This window comes from Mesoplodon densirostris, chromosome 8 (assembly GCF_025265405.1).
Source record: "Mesoplodon densirostris isolate mMesDen1 chromosome 8, mMesDen1 primary haplotype, whole genome shotgun sequence".
NCBI lineage: Eukaryota > Metazoa > Chordata > Mammalia > Artiodactyla > Ziphiidae > Mesoplodon > Mesoplodon densirostris.
Window position 1 is genome coordinate 35,089,166 of NC_082668.1, and position 17,818 is coordinate 35,106,983.

The 17,818-nt window shown below is 44.0% G+C and overlaps 1 protein-coding gene across 1 annotated transcript in view; it reads left to right on the plus strand.

The window, feature by feature from the left end:
* The first annotated feature begins 1,310 nt into the window (after positions 1–1,310).
* The window catches only part of MPP4 (MAGUK p55 scaffold protein 4), a 40,595-nt gene continuing 24,087 nt past the window's right edge, over positions 1,311–17,818 (plus strand). Inside the window, exons 1-10 of the mRNA XM_060106742.1 lie at positions 1,311–1,398; positions 2,252–2,373; positions 5,007–5,084; positions 7,451–7,531; positions 9,931–10,062; positions 10,721–10,802; positions 12,209–12,294; positions 13,862–13,933; positions 14,384–14,580; positions 17,353–17,417. Of these exons, the coding sequence (XP_059962725.1) occupies positions 1,311–1,398; positions 2,252–2,373; positions 5,007–5,084; positions 7,451–7,531; positions 9,931–10,062; positions 10,721–10,802; positions 12,209–12,294; positions 13,862–13,933; positions 14,384–14,580; positions 17,353–17,417 (1,003 nt within the window). The remainder of the gene's footprint in view (positions 1,399–2,251; positions 2,374–5,006; positions 5,085–7,450; positions 7,532–9,930; positions 10,063–10,720; positions 10,803–12,208; positions 12,295–13,861; positions 13,934–14,383; positions 14,581–17,352; positions 17,418–17,818) is intronic.

Below are 17,818 nucleotides of genomic sequence, written 5' to 3' on the forward strand. Positions count from 1 at the left end.
AGTAATAATAAAAAAGAGAAATTAAACATATGTAGTTGATAAGATATCTAAATTTTGATTTATAAATATGGGATATCACTATACCAAAAGATATAATGAAGTAACACATGTTTGCCCCTGTAAGAAACTCCACCAGGGACGCAGCAGTTTCGAATGCAGACAGAGATACAGCCATGGCTTGATGGTGGTGTGTTGTAGTGACATGTTATACATTGAGCAGCTTAACCATTAATGACCTGATTTTCTGAAATGGTGAACTTGATAAAGTCCAAACAAAATGAAGTAAATTCATTCCTCAATTAAGGTAGCAGCATTCCAGAAAATTCAGTGTATGTTAAAATTCTTTGTGTTCATATGTAAAGAGAAGTTGAGTTCTGGGGTCAGATAATTATAAGGTGTTTTGTTGTTGTTGTTGTTGTTTTTCCAGCAACATGAAAGTTCAGTGGGACATTTGAAAATTTGCAGGGCCTGAGGTGATTTCTCATTGTGTAGGGAAACTTCTGTCAAACTTTCTCAAAGAGCAGTGAGCATGTCCCCTTTGCCCTCATTTTCTTAATCCCCATCCTGCTGGCTGAAATGTAGAGGTGATGGCTGGAGCACCAGCCACCATCTTGGAACAGGAAGATAAGAACACCACCACACCCCAAGCGGGCAAAGCAGTGAGCTGGAAGGAGCCTGTTCTCTGAGAAGTTCATGGAGCAGGGCTGCTCTGCCTCTGGACTTTGACATAAGCAAGAGATAAACTTCTACTCTGTCAAGCCACTATTATTTGGGGTGTCTGTTTCTTGGAACTAAACCTACTTAAAGCAATATATAAAGTAAACCCTAAGAGTATCCTCAGCAGTAACCCATCACTTTTGCAACTGTGATCAGTGCCATGAAGAACTATACGGGCAATGAGAGGGAAGAGGGCACCTGAATGGAGTCAGGCCAGGGAAGGCTCTTCTGATCTCTGAATGATGGTGAAATCAACTAGGCAAAGAGGTGGAAAATAAACAAACTGACATTATTTGTCACTTGTTTTAAGAAAGGGGAGTAGAAGGAATGTTTCATGAAATAATAGTTTTCTCGTTCACACAGCTGGTGATGGATAATTTAGAGAGGAAGTGCCACAGGACAAGACTGTTTTATTCGATGTGGATCCTGGTGTGTATGTAGCACAGTGCCTGACTTGCTCAATAAATGCTGTTGAAAATATGTGCCTATATAGGTACTAAGAGCTGCGGGGCCAGTGTGATTCAGTGAGCTGTGTGCTGTTTGTTGATCTGCTCCCTAGCTCTGAATTCCTTCTGAAAGCTTGGGAAGGGAGCATGATACAGTCAGACAAAGGAGCAGACCCACCAGACAGCCAGGACAAGAAGGACGAGAAGCTTTCTACGGTAACCAATCCAGAGAATGGTATGTGGTGCCAGATTCCTTTTCTAGACCAGAAAGTTCTTTTAATATCCCTCTAAATATGTGATCCAATTTAGGTGCAGAAATTCTGATAGATTTTCTGTGATTCCTATAAGGAATTTGTCATACAGTTTGAAGTGTCCTGTTGCATCTATTAGTGATAAGTCTAAGCAATTTTCAAGGCAGGAAGGAAAGAAATTGACACAGTAGATTCAGAATCTCTTTTTTTCCTACCCCAGGATGTTTTACTTTGCCTTAGAACTTCACAACTTGTTCACATTCAAAATATCACTGCAACAAATAGGATTTCTACGAAAATACTTGTAAAAGCAACCAAGCATTTACTAAATTCTGTCCAGTCCCTTTAATAGTGGAATCCTGAGATATGTATTAAAGGCCTATTAGGAGAGTTTTTCAATAAGAATTTTCATAAAGGGTAAATACACATGGTTGCATGTTTGAATTAGAGAAGGAGGATCCAGGAAACAACTAGATAATTCTGGAATAAACCAGAGGCTGTTAAGACTGGGGAGGGGAAAGCAATATTGCTCTCATAAAATCTTTCATTTCTATACTATGATCTATTATTTCATCTAAAGTTGGCAACAGCCCTATGGGGAAGCTAACATACTCTCATTTTTGCCACAAGGAAAGTAGGTTCCAGAGAGTTGGATGGCTTTCTGAAGTTCACACAGTAAGTGATAGAACAGGGCTAGACCAGAGTTTTGGGCCTTAACTCCAGTGTCCTCTCCTCTCCTCATGAGCCCCTGGCACCTCCCAGAGGTCTGAATTGTCCTTCACATTTTACACCTGCCTTTCCACCCGTCACCCCATCTCTGCCCTCTCCCGTTTGTAGGTATCTCCCGAATCCTGAGGCTTGTGCTACAAGAGCTGAATCTGTTCTACAGCCGAGACGTGAACGGAGTGTGTCTCCTGTACGACCTCCTTCATTCCCCGTGGCTGCGGGCTCTGCTCAAGGTGAGCGCTCCATTGCTCAGAAGCCTTAGCCTTGGGAGCAGAACTTACTCATCCAACAGTGTTGCTTGTCAGCTGGCAGGAAATGTCAACTGGGAAAAAGTTCAGAGAAGAGCTACACAACCTCTTAGCTTAGGAAGGAAGTTACTTGGCTGGAAAAGAATATGGCAGTGCCTCTCTTTTCTGCCCCCAACTCCCTTTCTTCCAGAGGCCCCTGGGGTCACACAGCAGCCACCACAAATGGCCATAGACAGCACCCTTAGCAGCTGTCTACAACCCTTTGTCCTTGAGGCCAACTCAGGACAAATAAAAATGCTTTAAAAAATCATTCCTCTTTGTTTTCATAAATGAGGACATGAAATGTCTACAGCTCTGTTTAGGTATCTTACGTTTTTCTTACTCTGAAGATCTCTTCTTTTTTTTAAATTTGGCTAAAATTTCATGCACTATACAATAGCATCTGACTATAATTTTGTTCTTCTGAACAAATGTTATTATTAAGAAAGGTCCTTTTGAAGTTATTTTTTGGAGGATGTTTCCTTCACTTAAGTGAAATGTGGTCAGCCTTACGATGCATGTTAATACTATATTCTTTAAGATAAGAAAAAAGTGCAGCATACTTAGCATGAGCAAAGAGGTACTCTTCACAGCACTGGTTTTAAAACACCTGATTTCTTAATCCATTCATCTATTGTTGGACACAGCGTTTTTTTCCATGCCTTGGCTATTGTGAATAAAGCTTCAATGAACATGGGGTGCAGGTATCTTTTTAGGTAGTGATTTCATTTCATCCATTGGATGTCCAATGGAATATTATTCAGCCATAAAAAGGAAGGAAATCCTCCCTTTTGCAACAGCATGGATGGACCTCAGGACATTATCCTAAGTGAAATAAGTCAGAGAAAGACAAATACTGTGCGATCTCGCTTGTGTGTGGAATCTAAAAAGGTGGAGCTCATAGAAGCAGAGAGAATAGTGGTTGCCAGGGACGAGGGGGAGGGGAAATAGGGAGATGTTGGTCAAAGGGTACAAATTTCCAGTTACAAGATGAATAAGTTCTGGGGAGCAAATGTACAGCATGGTGACTATATTTAACAATATTGTATTACATACTTGAAATTTGCTGAGAGAATAGATCTTACACGTTATCATGACACACAGACAAAGTGGTAATTATGTGAAGTGATGGCGGTGTTAACTAACCTTATCGTGGTTATCATTTTGCAACATATACGTGTATCAAATCAACATGGCATACCCGTTAAATTTACACAATGTTCTATCTCAATTATATCTGAATAAAACTTTGGGGGATGGGCTTCCCTGGTGGCGCAGTGGTTGAGAGTCCGCCTGCTGATGCAGGGGACACGGGTTCGTGCCCTGGTCCGGGAAGATCCCACGTGCCGCGGAGCAGCTGGGCCTGTGACCCATGGCCGCTGAGCCTGTGCGTCCAGAGCCTATGCTCTGCAACGGGAGAGGCCACAGCGGTGAGAGGCCCACGTACCGCAAAAACAAACAAACAAACAAAAACTTTGGGGGAAACTACTTGATTTCTACCAGGCACTTTTTCCTCCTGGGAAGCTAACACAGGGTTATGAATGCCACTAAAGGCATTGCCTTTGCTACCACTGGTAGGCTGCTTGGGCTTTGTGCTCCCTGCATCAATCCACCAGCCTTCATCACTTCCAGGTAAACTTGAGCTTGGGCACTGAGGTAGAGCAAGGAAGCCCCGCCATCCCAGGTCCAGATGGAGAAAGGCAGGGCTGAGCTGACCTCCTGGACCTCATTTCTCCAACTGTAAGAGAAACTAGATTTCTAAACTAAGATTAAGGTCTGCACTGCAGAGCTAGTCAGACCTTGGTATTCTCAGCCCAACCCTAGGTCCTGGTATGGAAAACAATTCCTAAGGGTCAACAAAGACAAAGTTGGAATTTTTTTTTTTTTTTTTGCGGTACGCAGGCCTCTCACTATTGTGGCCTCTCCCATTGCGGAGCACAGGCTCCGGACACGCAGGCTCAGCGGCCATGGCTCACGGGCCCAGCCGCTCTGCGGCATGTGGGATCTTCCCGGACCGGGGCACGAACCCGGGTCTCCTGCATTGGCAGGCGGACTCTCAACCACTACACCACCAGGGAAGCCCCAAAGTTGGAATTTTTATAAACAAACTTTTACTGGAGAATTAAGGGAGGAAAGGAAACGGAAGGTGAGCACAGAGTACAAATAAGCATGTGTAGTGTGCCCGGCCTCTCATTCAGATCCCCTGGTGAACCTGAGCCCCTAACCCATGCCCTACGCAGCTACCCAGCCTGGAAGTTCCCACAGGTCTCTGGCTTCAAATCCTTATTGGCCTCAAGCCTGGAAAACCCAGGTTTACTTAATTTAACAAGAGTAAAATTCACTTTTCTTTTTATCAATGATATTGTTTGGGGAAGAACAATTTCCAGTGGCAGCCAGTAATTAAGCCTTTGAAGCGTTAGAGCCACCAGTCTTGAGTTCATTTCGCTTGGACAACTAGAGAGACCTTATTAAAGGCCAACACACATGCCACCCAGCTGCTTGTGCCACTGCTCAGGCTGGGTCTCCCCTGGGCGAGCCTTCCCTCAGTATGTCATTCTCTCTTCGTTGCCCCTCGGCAGGTTTATGACTGCCTCCAGGAATTTAAAGGAAAGAAGCTCATTCCTGCCACACCCCACGCCCAGGCGTTATCCTACGAGGTGAGGTGATTTTTCATCCAGAGAATAGTAGAGCTTTCACGTGATACCATTCTACTCATAGTGCTAGTTTAAATGCTCTAATGGAAAAGTTCAGTTGGTGATTATGCATCTGATACCTGTTTCTAATTGAGCTTTGTTCTTTTTTTTTTTTTTTTTTTTTGCGGTACGCGGGCCTCTCACTGCTGTGGCCTCTCCCGTTGTGGAGCACAGGCTCCGGACACGCAGGCTCAGCAGCCATGGCTCACGGGCCTAGCCGCTCCGCAGCACGTGGGATCTTCCCGGACCAGGGCACGAACCCGTGTCCCCTGCATCGGCAGGCGGACTCTCAACCACTGCGCCACCAGGGAAGCCCTCTAATTGAGCTTTAATAGAAGGCCTGCTATCTCCCCAGATTAAAACCAACAAGACACATTTTTAGCTTGTGTGCATTTCCCTCTTTTCCCCTAAACCATGGACCTAATTACCCCTGGAAAAAGGGTAATGTTGACCGACTAATGATACCCAATTTACATCCCTATTCTGGGCTCCTGGACGGCAGGCTCTGATGTCCTCTGCCTCATCCCATCCTACTGCGATGTCTAATGGGCCTCAAACTTTACATGTCCCCAGCGGAGCTCTTGGCTCTCCCATCCCCAAAGCCGCTCTTACCCCAGCCTTTTCCATCTCACTAAGGACGTCTTTGTTCTTGCAGTACCCCGGCTGAAACCTCTGGGGTCATCTTTGACTTTTCCTTTCTCTCACACCCACACCCAGTCCTGTCAGCTCTAGTTTCAAAACATATCGAGAATCTCCCCACCTCTGCTGTGCCACCTAATATACGGCATCATCGTCTCTCACATGGATAGTTGCGATGTAGCCTCCTACCTGGTCGCCCACTTCTACACTTGCTCCCCTGTGGTCTATTCCCATCGTGGCAGCCAAAGAGATTCTGATTAAAGATGAGTTAAATCATGTCACTTCCCTGCTCAAACTCTTCCTGCAGCAACTTATCTCTGAGTAAACATCAGAATTCTTGCATAGTCAAACATAAGGTGGCCCCGTTACCCCTTTGATGTCATACTCACCATTCTGTCCCTTATGCACTCTGCTCCAGCCAGTTGAACCCCTTGTGGTTGTTTGAACCAGACATGCTCCTGCCGCAGGCCCTTTGCACTTGCTATTCCTTATGTCAGTAACGCCCTTGCCCATATAGCCACACGATTTGCTTTCTCATCTCCCTCCAGTCTCCACTCAAATGTCACCTCATGGAGGCTTTCCCTGGTCACCCCCTCTAAAATTGCAATCCTCTCATAGCATTCCCTATCCACCTTCCCTATTTCATTTTTCTTCTTAACTCTTTTCATCATCAAATAAACTTCTTTTACTTATATATTTTATTTATTGTCTGTGGCTTCTCACTAGAATGTAAACTCCACGAGACTGGGGATTTTTGTCTGCCTATTCAGTGCTCTATTTGCATCACTCAAAACAGTGCCTAGCACACAGTAGATGTTCAATGCAGATTTGCTGAATGGATGCATAAATATAATCTGTTTTGTTTTTATTTATTGTCCATATTAAAAGAAATTAAAAAAAAAACTTCTAACCTCAGCTCCAGTAATCAACAACTTGAACGGATCTCAGATGTCCACAGGGAAACACACACGTGATATTTTATTCAGTTGTAACCCCAGTGAGTGAAGGTGAAGCTTGCTAAACTGCTTGTTTTCGTTTGACAATATGTGATGGTGCTTGACTGCTGAAGATTCATGTAGCTGGTTAAAGTCTTAAAAGGGCTTATGTCCTGTCAGAAAGCAGGTCTATGCCTAAATCAAAGCAAAGAGATCAGAATTTATTCTGTCTAGCACTTTTTTGTTGCAACAAACATTAAAATTGCTAATCAAATAATAAGCCCTAAAATACAAATTACTATTTCATTTTGCAACTGAAGAATGGAACATCCCATGGGATTAAGCTACCTGGGTTCTCCAAGTAATTGAGCCTATACCTGGAGAACTCAGATACCTTAACCTGCCTGTAAAGCATTCACATTAGCAAACAGCTATCTTAGAGCCACTAGAGGGATGTTGCCTTGGCACATATGACATTACAAAATTATGTTTGTTCTTCCTCCAAGCCTGCGATGTGCCAGGACTGGGGCACTGCTGTTTAGATCTACCCCACATCTTGGATTCTACCTCTTGTAATGAAGTTTAATGATAAGGAAAGACTCTAAGCCCTGACTTTAAAGATGAAAAAAAAGGCTTCAGTAACAGCTTTTCTTAGGTCAATATTATGTCAGTATACCTGTTATCCAACCTAGGTGATGTTAACCAGGTGACAAAGATTGTTAAAAAATTCACAATGTATGTTTTTCCACCAACCAGGTAGTGAAGATATTACATGAAACCCCCAAGTCCCCTGAGATCCAAGAGCTGAGACAAATCCTCCAGGCTCCACACTTAAAGGCAAGTGCTTGCTAAAATGGACAAGATATAACCATCTGGCACATAGACAAAGTTGGGAAGGAGAAATAAATGTGCTGGAAAATGTGCTCTCTGAATAGATGTTCTATTACCGTATGTGGGTGACCAACAGACTGTACCTAAAAATGTGGAACTTGGACGTGACTGGCATAATCTCACTGGTCATGGAGACAAGCCTGCCCTATTTATAAGGAGGCATCCAGAACTTCCCATGGTGTCTTTTTCCCCCCGGGGAAAGCCATTGTTCCTCTAAAATTCTGGGGGGGCAGTCGAGGTAGCATACATCTTAAGTTATTTTAAGTTTCAAATAAAGTGTGTGAAGGTGTTTGGAAAATACAGCATAACAATGATTAGCTCTGTTGGGGGTATATGAAGAACATTTGATTGCAGAATAGAAACCTATCTCATAGTACTTATAGATTTTGAGATCAATTTATCAACAAATTAGAATTTAAGAGGATGTCTGCACTTGGAGCAATGGAATTTATCAGTCAAAAAGTTTTATTCGAAGTGTCCATGATCAGATGAATGGATAAAGAAGATGTGGCACATATATACAATGGAATATACTCAGCCATAAAAAGAAACGAAATTGAGATATTTGTAGTGAGGTGGATGGATCTAGAGTCTGTCATACAGAGTGAAGTAAGTCAGAAAGAGAAAAACAAATACCGTATGCTAACACATATATATGGAATCTAAGGGAAAAAAAGGTCATGAAGAACCTAGGGGTAAGACGGGAATAAGGACACAGACCTACCAGAGAATGGACTTGAGGATATGGGGAGGGGGAAGGGTAAGCTGTGACAAAGTGAGAGAGTGGCATGGACATATATACACTACCAAACGTAAAACAGATAGCTAGTGGGAAGCAGCCGCATGGCACAGGGAGATCAGCTCGGTGCTTTACGACCACCTAGAGGGGTGGGATAGGGAGGGTGGCAGGGAGGGAGATGCAAGAGGAAAGAGAGATGGGGACATATGTATATGTATAACTGATTTACTTTGTTATAAAGCAGAAACTAACACACCATTGTAAAGCAATTATACTCCAATAAAGATGTTTAAAAAAAGTTTTATTTCACTAGATAAACCTAGAGAATTTTCTCTGAGTTCCAACAACGTTCTGTCCACCAGTCTCTGGCAGGGCTGTAGAATGACTACTTCCCCATCTCGTGAAATGAAAATTTAACATACTGGGCCATGAGAAGGAACTCTTTGATCATACCCTAAAAGTAGAGGACTACTTTTTCTCATGCTGTTTTGCATGGGCCCTTAAGTGTCACTGATAATTAAAGCATCAAGATGTTTTGATTACTGCTCCTCATTCTACCTTAATTGGGGAAACTATTACAATAGTTGTTTTGTAGTTCAAGTTTATAGGAGCACCGTGGATTACATGGGTTTCCAGGAAATGAGAATGTGACAGAATACAGTTTATCAGAAATGAAAGAATATATTTTGTGTTGCTTACCCTCTCTCTGCCTTGTTTCCTTATCTGTAAAATGGGGGAAATAAATATACTTGCCTCACAAGGATGTGGAGAAAAGAGAACACTTGTATCAATAAGTTGATGTAGCCACTCTGGAAAACAGTGTGGAGTTTTCTCAAAAAACTAAAAATAGAACTACCGTATGACTCAGCAATTCCATTTCCGGGTATATGTCGAAAAACACCAGAAACATGAATCTGAAAAGATACATGCACCCCAATGTTCATAGCAGCATTATTTACAATTGCCAAGGTATGAAAGCGACCTAAGTGTCCATGAACAGATGAATGGATAAAGAAGATGTGATATATATATACAATGGAATACTACTCAGCCATAAAAAAGAAGGAAATTTTGCCATTTACAGCAACATGGATGGATTTGGAGGGCATTATGCTTAGTGAAATAAGTCAAACAGAGAAAGACAAATACTGTATAATATCACATGTGGAATCTAAAAAAATACAACTATCTAGTGAATATAACAAAAAAGAAGCAAACTCACAGATACAGAGAACAAATTAGCAGTTACCAGTGGAGTGGGGCGGGCAATATGGGAGTGGAGGAGTGGTAGGTATAAACTATTGGGTGAAAGATAGGCTACAAGGGTGTATTGTACGACATGGGGAATAGCCACTATTTTGTAATAACAGTAAATGGAAAGTAACCTTTACAAATTGTATAAAAATAAATTTAAAAAATTAAAAAATATATATACCTGACTCAGGGTTATTGTGAAGATTGAGTTAATCCACATAAAACACTTAGAACTATGCCTGGCACGTACGTGTTGGTTGTTGTTGTATCTCACATAGTGTTGAGTCAGCATCTTCTAGGTGGGTGTGTCCTATATATGACGTTTGTTCCCCTTTTCCTTCTCTGTTCCCAGGCCTTGCTCAGTGCCCATGACACCGTGGCTCAGAAAGACTTTGAACCTCTTCTCCCTCCACTGCCAGACAACATCCCTGAGAGCGAGGAAGCAATGAGGATTGTTTGCTTGGTGAAAAACCAGCAGCCCCTGGTAAGGAAATCATTTTACCTTTTCATTTAGGATTACTCCAGGGTTAATATGAACTAAGTTATCTCTAGTAATTACTTGGGCAATATTCTTGTCTGTAGTCACAGATGTAGTGTGAGGCAATCAGAAAATGTGAGGGAATCTATGATAATAATGGCTAAACTGTATCTCAATGAATTTTGCCTGTGATTTCAAACACATTACAGGTTGTAATGTTTTCACCAGGGAAGATTTCTGCTTAGTGTTTTTGTTTTCTAAGATCTGTGAGACATAAGTAATTATTTTATTTTATTACTTGGCTCTGTGACATGTACATATATTTTACTCTGTTCTAATCTATTTGCCTATGTTTTTTTCCTCTATAAAAGGGAAGCTAAGTAAGGCATTAATTTGATTTTCTAAGCATAATCCCTTTGATTAGGTTGTAATTGTGGGAGTTTTCTTTACCTTTGGAAGGATCTCAATATTCTTTGATGTCTATGTGGTTGGATATAGACTTTGGTAGACCAAGGTTGAATGGCCTTTCCTTTTTCATGGCACAGTATGTATGGCCCTGGTTGGTATGAATACCCTTGTTGAAAGACCAGAGTGACACTGAGGGAAGCCCTCAGGAAAGTGGTCATGTTAGGTAAAAAGGGGTTCTACTGTACTCTCTCCCCAGGGAGCTACCATCAAGCGCCATGAGATGACAGGGGACATCCTGGTGGCCAGAGTCATCCATGGTGGGCTGGCAGAGAGGAGTGGTAAGCTGGAGCAGCAGGGTGCAACCGTGACCAGGAAAACAGGGAATGATTGTTTAATCTTCCCAGGGAAGCCCCTCTTTCCTAACTGAGGTTGAGCTTTAATAAGTTCTATTGCTTGGTTACTAAGAAGGAAGAAAGGAATATTCCAGAGAAGTCCCATTGCCCTTCCTCACTGAGTCCCTCCATTCTAGGCACTAAATTAATGTTCCCTTAGTTTACATTCCCATGTAAACCCAACAAGGTAAGTATTATCATGCTATCATAGAGATGAGGAAACTGAGGCTCAAAGAGATTAACCACCTAACTTGCACGAGGTTTCACAGGGTGAGTCAGGATTCAAGTCCAGGTCCGCCTCACTCTATATTCCCAACTTTCACGCTTCACTTGGTCCTTCTGTGTTCAAAGAGGCATCTCTCTTCCCCGTCTTCAAACACCTGTTGCTTGCCTTTTCTACCAGAGGACCAAATTTCCTTCTTTTCATCACTGTGCTTCTGAAACGAGCTGTTCTGTATCTGCGGTCTGTGTCCTCACTGCCCATGACCCTGGAAACCTGGTGCAGGGTTCATACCCCAACGTTCTGAGAGAAGTTACCCAGGGACTTCCTAGCTGCTAAGTCCACTGGCCCTTCTGTCAGCCTCAGTTTTATTTTTACTCCTGCAGCACATTTGATGTTGTTGACAATACCTTTCTTAAAATTTTCATCATCTTTGGTTTCTGTTCCATGATGTCATCCTGCTTCTTTTTATTTTATTTTTTTACTTTTTGCGGTACGCGGGCCTCTCACCGCCGTGGCCCCTCCCATTGTGGAGCACAGGCTCCAGACGTGCAGGCTCAGCGGCCATGGCTCATGGGCCCAGCCGCTCCGTGGCATGTGGGATCCTCCCGGACGGGGGCACGAACGCGTGTCTGCTGCACCGGCAGGCGGACTCTCAACCACTGCGTCACCAGGGAAGCCTCATCCTGCTTCTTATCTGCACTGTCTTACTTCATATTTCTCAAGCCTCAATCTTAACCCTCAAGTTTCTCCACATTTTCTCTTTTGAAGAATACCCCCCATTTCCTTTTCATCTGACATTTTCGCATGACCCCGACAGGTTTATTTTTCGTGTTGTCTTCTTACCAGAGTTCCAGTTCCATTTTACAACATCAGATTAGTGAAAATAAAAATATCACCACCAGTTAATACCCAGTGTTGGTGGAAAGGTAGAAAAATGCAATTCTCATGCACTTTGGTGGTGGTGTAAATTGGAATAGCCAGTTTGCTTTATTATTATTATTTCACAATAAAATTTAAGATGTCAGAGCCTGCTTGGCTTAGCGAGTTTGTTAAGGAGCTTTGGGATGGCTACCGCCATTTTTGCGAGGTTTTTTGTACCCTTCTTTGTTTTGTGTTCCTGTTTGCCTAGGCTTGTTATATGCTGGAGACAAACTGGTGGAAGTGAATGGAGTTTCAGTTGAAGGACTGGACCCTGAGCAAGTGATCCATATTCTGGTAACAGTCTCCTCCTCGCCTTCTCCATGACTCAGTGCCACATTACGTCCAGCCCATGGCGTGTGCACTGTAATTGGAGGGGGATTCGGGTCGCGCTAGGCAGCTTCCTCTCTCTAGGCCCCAGAACTTGTCTGTTTCTATGCAACTCGTCTGCCTTCCCCCATTCGCCTCCTCAGGTGATCTGGCCCCTTCTGGATACCTCCCTTCACAAGCTGCTCTTTCAGCCTCAGGAAGCCTGCCAGTCCGCCCAGCCCAGGTCCCTCATCACCTGGGTTCCTCCATTGGAAACTGAGCCCGGGGTGGGCAGAGGGAGACTGTGGAGGAGTGTCAGAACCTAAGCAAACCACCCTTTGCTCCCCTTACATTTTTATGCAGTTTCCTTGAGGCAGCTTTGGCGTAGAAAAGAAGTCGCCAGAGGGCAGCCTATGGGGAGGGGGACATCCTTGCTGGCCCTGCCACTGTCCTTGTGGTTGAAATGGCAGTGGGACCTGATTATATGAGCTTCTGGTAACTCTTTTCAGTTCCCATTCCCATTCTTCAAACCATCGCCCGAGTCACTATCCAGCTATCAGTAGCCATAGCAGCTTTCCCCGCCCACCTCCCCCCATGTACACCCCCAGGGTGGGACCTGAGGTCAATTATTATATATTACATAGACTAGTGGTTCTCAAACTGGGTTCTTGGGGGAACTCTAGATTTTCATAGACGTGCCTCAGGGACTGAGAGGAGGAGTGGTATTATAAGGAGTATTATATAAGGAGTATTATAAGGAGTATTATATAAGGAGTATTATAAGGAGTATACAAAGCACCGAAATATTTTGCAAACCACTACGCAAGATTCTGTGTGGTATAAAAGATACTGCACAGGGAGCTTAAAGGACTGTCAGTCACAGACACACATGCCTCCACCTCAGCCCTTTCGGCTCCAGCTGTGGAGTTGCCAGGACAGTGGGGCTGTGAAATTCCCAAGTGAGACCGAGATCTTTCTTGCTAATCTCTAGGATCTCCAATGCCCATCACAGTGTGTGTGACAGGGGGATTCTTACCTCTCCCATCAAACTAAGAGGCTCTCTGTTTCCTCCACCATTAGTTTGGAGACGTCAGTTCCCCCCAGAAGACTTGGGGGCCCTTTATCTTCTTCCCCATAAGACTAGGCTGCCTGATGCAGAAATCAGTACTCAGGAAATAATTACTGACTGAGATATGAGGAGGGAAAGTCAGACCAAGAGCTCCTCTCCTTCCTTAGTGCCTGTGGGAATAAGACCTTGCTGAGTGTGGTGTCCTGGCAGCAGTGAGATGGAGGGTCCCTGCAAGAAGCCAGGCCTCAGTGTGGGTTTTAATAGACCAGTGATCCTGGAAATCCCACAGCAGGACAGAAATGAAGCTAAATTTCTTCCTAATGTCCATTTCTGGGTGGTGATATTTAGCTGTTGAGCCCTTGTAAAAGCCCCTGTGGGAGATGGCACCATTTGACCTGCACACATTGAATTGTAACTTCTGTCTGCCAAGCCCTAGTAACCCAGTGAACTCTGCGATTTGTCATTTTTTCCTCTGACATTTTCTAGGCCATGTCTCGTGGCACAATCATATTCAAGGTGGTTCCAGTTTCTGACCCTCCTGTTAATAGCCAAAAGATGGTAAGAATTTACTGAGCCTTCATACCCACACACAGTAAATCCCCCAATAACAATAACTATCATGGCGTACTTTGTGTCTTATTACTATCCTCTATAATGTATTGAAGATTTATTCAATACTGTATTGCATAATTTTCGATACTGATGACATGAGAGGCAAATCAGTAAATGAATACAATAACAGGAGATGGGGTACCAAGAAGTTAAGAAGTAACATCAAGAATGCTGAGCATTTGAGCAAAAACTTCTCAGAGCTAAAAGATTCTATTCCCAAACTCACTTTTTTTTTTTTTCATGGCTCTTAGACTCAGTTCAAGAAGGAAGTTCTTTTTGGTGAGGATAGAGAGGAAAGATAGCACCAGTAGGTGGAAGAGTGGGAGAGATGGTTTTAAGCCTTAACAACCCGGGGGTAAGGATTCTTCTGAGGTGTCATTATGCACCTACTGTCAGGTGTATGTTCGTGCCATGACTGAGTACTGGCCCCAGGAGGATCCCGCCATCCCCTGCATGGATGCCGGCTTGCCTTTCCAGAAGGGGGACATCCTCCAGATTGTGGACCAGAATGATGCCCTCTGGTGGCAAGCCCGGAAAATCTCAGACCTTGATACCTGTGCTGGCCTAATCCCTTCTACGCACCTTCTGAAGAGGTAAGAAAAGTCATTACTCCTGGACTCAAGACCGAGCCATCAGGAAACAAAACGTTTTCTCAGGCTTCTGTTATTGCAGTTAAGATGAGAGAAAGAGAGACAAGCAGATAGATGAACACACACTGGTCTATAAATCCAAATGTCAACTTGCCAATATGCTCTAAACATCTTAAACACCAAAGGGACCAGAATAATTGTATCAATTAGAAAAGAGAGAAGAGTACTTGGGAAGCTAAATTAAACTTCTAAAGGTAGTTCTGACTCCTTCTATAATCTTTCAAGGCTGAGTTGAAAGCTCAGTTACTGAATCTCAACTTTCCACCATCACCTTGGTGCTACTGAGGTCCAAGGAAGGGGCTTAAGGATAGAAAGAAAATAGAATAAGAGGTCCAAGACTCAGCCAATGTTAAGAGATCACGAAGAAGAGAAGGAACTAGCAAAGGAGACTGAGAAGGAGTGGCCGATGAGGCAGACCAAAATCAAGATGGTAGAGTGTCCTGATCAACTATGTCAACCACTGCTGAGGGGACTGAGAATTGACCACTGGATTTAGCAACAGAAGTCATTGGTGATCTTGATAAAAGCAATTTCAGTGGATGAGGTGGGACCAAAATCTTAGTAAAAGGGGATTTGAAGACATTGACAACAATGAGCATGGAAAATCCTTTGAGACATTTTGTATAAAGCAGAGCAGAACAATGGACAAATAGCTAGAGGGGAAAGTGGAGTGGTATGAGAGCACTTTTTAAGATAGGGTAGATAATGGTAATGGGAAAAATCCAATGAGAGGGAAAATTTTATGATACAGGAGAAAGAAGGGAACATTGCTGCTCTTGTTGTCCTTGGGGAAGCAGGAGGAGATGTGATGGAGCCTATAAATAGAGGGGTTGGCCTTATACAGGATCAGGAACAGTTCACCCACAGTAATAGTAGCAGTAGGGAATCCAGAGTGTGTGGGCACAGGGTGAGGGATATGGCGGGAGTTTATGGAAGGTCTCTTCCATCTGCTCTTATTTTCTCAGTGGAATAAGCAATGTCATAAGCTGAGAGTAAGGGTGGGTAGGAGATATTGGGAAGGAAAGAGGAGAAAGCTTGAAAAGTTTCTATGAGAACTGGAGAGAAAATTGGTTAGATAAATACAGTATCATCAGCATTAAGGGCCCACTTAAGGTTAAAGATCATAAATTTATAGTGATCTTGGTCAGCTTCCTGGGGGCAGGGCCAGATTAGACAGGGAGTCAGATTTAACAGTAAATCAAGAGAGGGACAAGGGAGTGAATTTAATGAAAGACCATGACATTTAAGCTTGTTAAGGAGAGAGGTGACAGGGTAGGGTCAGTGGCAAGGCAGTCAGATCAATGGATTATAGGTCCCTATGGGGTTGATAGATTATTGGGGTTGGGAAGATAGGAGGTGCTGGTAGAAGAAAGGGATGCTGGAAATAGAAATTGTATAGAGATTGTAGTTTTGGGTACTGAAAGGCCTAGGGTATGACAGTGGGATGCAGTGGTTGAGGTCATTGGAAGGTCATTGGAAGAGAGGAGATCAAGGAACCAAGAGGCCAGGGTGTTGGAAGGGGCATCTTTGTGCCTAATAAGATCATCATGCATTCTGACAGAGCAGTGTTAAGAGCATGGGAGTTAGCAGGAATAATCTGAGAATGGCTTCCAGAAGAGTCAGGGAAATGGCTTTCAAAGTGAGGGCGTCTAGGGAAGAGGGATATAGTCTGGAAATGGCCAGGAGAAGCAGGACACAGACCCCACCTCCAGGGCCCATGGAGTGAGGGCCTCATGCACTGGTGTGCTGAAGCCAGCTCACAGAGCCTGTGTGCACCCTTCTCACACCCACGGTCGGTGACATCGGGGTGGCAGCTTGAAATCAGCTCCAATGGGAATATTGACACTAGAAAAATCTGCAAAGCTGCACATGAGGACTCATCTCCCCGGGCTGGTTTACCCACACGCCACTGGGAGTGGGAGAGGAAAGAGCCACCTCTCAAAAGGGGCAGGGGAGCAGTGAGCTCAGGGGGACCTGGATTTAGTTAGAACAAGAAGGTGAAGGGCTCACTCAAAGTGCAGGAGGAGGTTTGAGAGATTTCGCCAGAGATTTACTGCCAGTTCCAGAGGGTGTGTGAAAGGGCTTCAGGGAGCGGCAGGTGGTGGATGGAGCCTTACAGGGATTAAAGTGCAGAGGATAAGGGATGACCTGAGGACACACACAGGGATAAAGCCCTAATGAGATTAGTCCTCATGGTCTCAGAGCAGAGAGTGGCAAGGCGATTCCAAGTGGGGGTCTTGCAAGGAGCACACAGAAATGGCAGGTTTACTAGATTAGCGCACAAATAAAGGACAACGGAAGGAACTGAAATTCATGTGGCTCTAAAGGGACTGTAGGGAGCATCACAGCCTGGGAGGGAAACCAGAACATGCGGTGAGAATTCTGAGACCAGCTGGAGCGGGCTAACATGCCAGAGAGGCAGGTGCCATGGCTCATGCAGTGAAGCTCTGTGGCATGTGCACTAGTGGTCTCAGGCCAGATTTTCACCCTAAGTCAGTGTGACTCTGAAAAGATGCTGTGAGGCAGGAAAGAATGATAAGAAAGGCCATGCATTTGGAGAATGTATTTGACAGTGTGTTTGGAGGTGAAATCTCCTTGTTCACTTGGTTGGAAGCAACAGAATTCTAGGAAACATTCTATCCTGGATCTATTTCACCTGGGTTAATCTGGATTAATTTTTTTTTTCCTTCTCACAGTGTATTTCTTTTTGCATAGGAAGCAGCGGGAGTTCTGGTGGTCTCGGCCATATCAACCTCACAACGACCTCAAATCCACCATATGTGAGTGTGCTGACACCTCAAACCCAGCCTGTGCATCACGAGAAAGACAGCTCCCTCTTTCCCAGGGCTGGCTTCCCGCCCAACAGAGGATCTTTAAATGTCCCCATACCCCAGATAGCCTCCTGGCAGCCATCTGAAATCCTACCATAGACATTCATTCCTTTGGATTTAGAAGAGTTTTCAGTTTGTGAAAATGCAAATGTTCTTGTGGTCACTCCCCGGCTTGAAGTCCCCTGAGGTGTCTGCAGCTAGTCCATACATTACACACCTACTGGCAAGCAAGGCTGCAGAGCGGCGCAGTGTGTGTGCCTTTGATGAGTAAACATGAGACTGAATTATTATTTAATGAGTGTAGCTTGTTCACTTCACAGTATTTTAGATGGCGGTGGAGGAATGGTCAG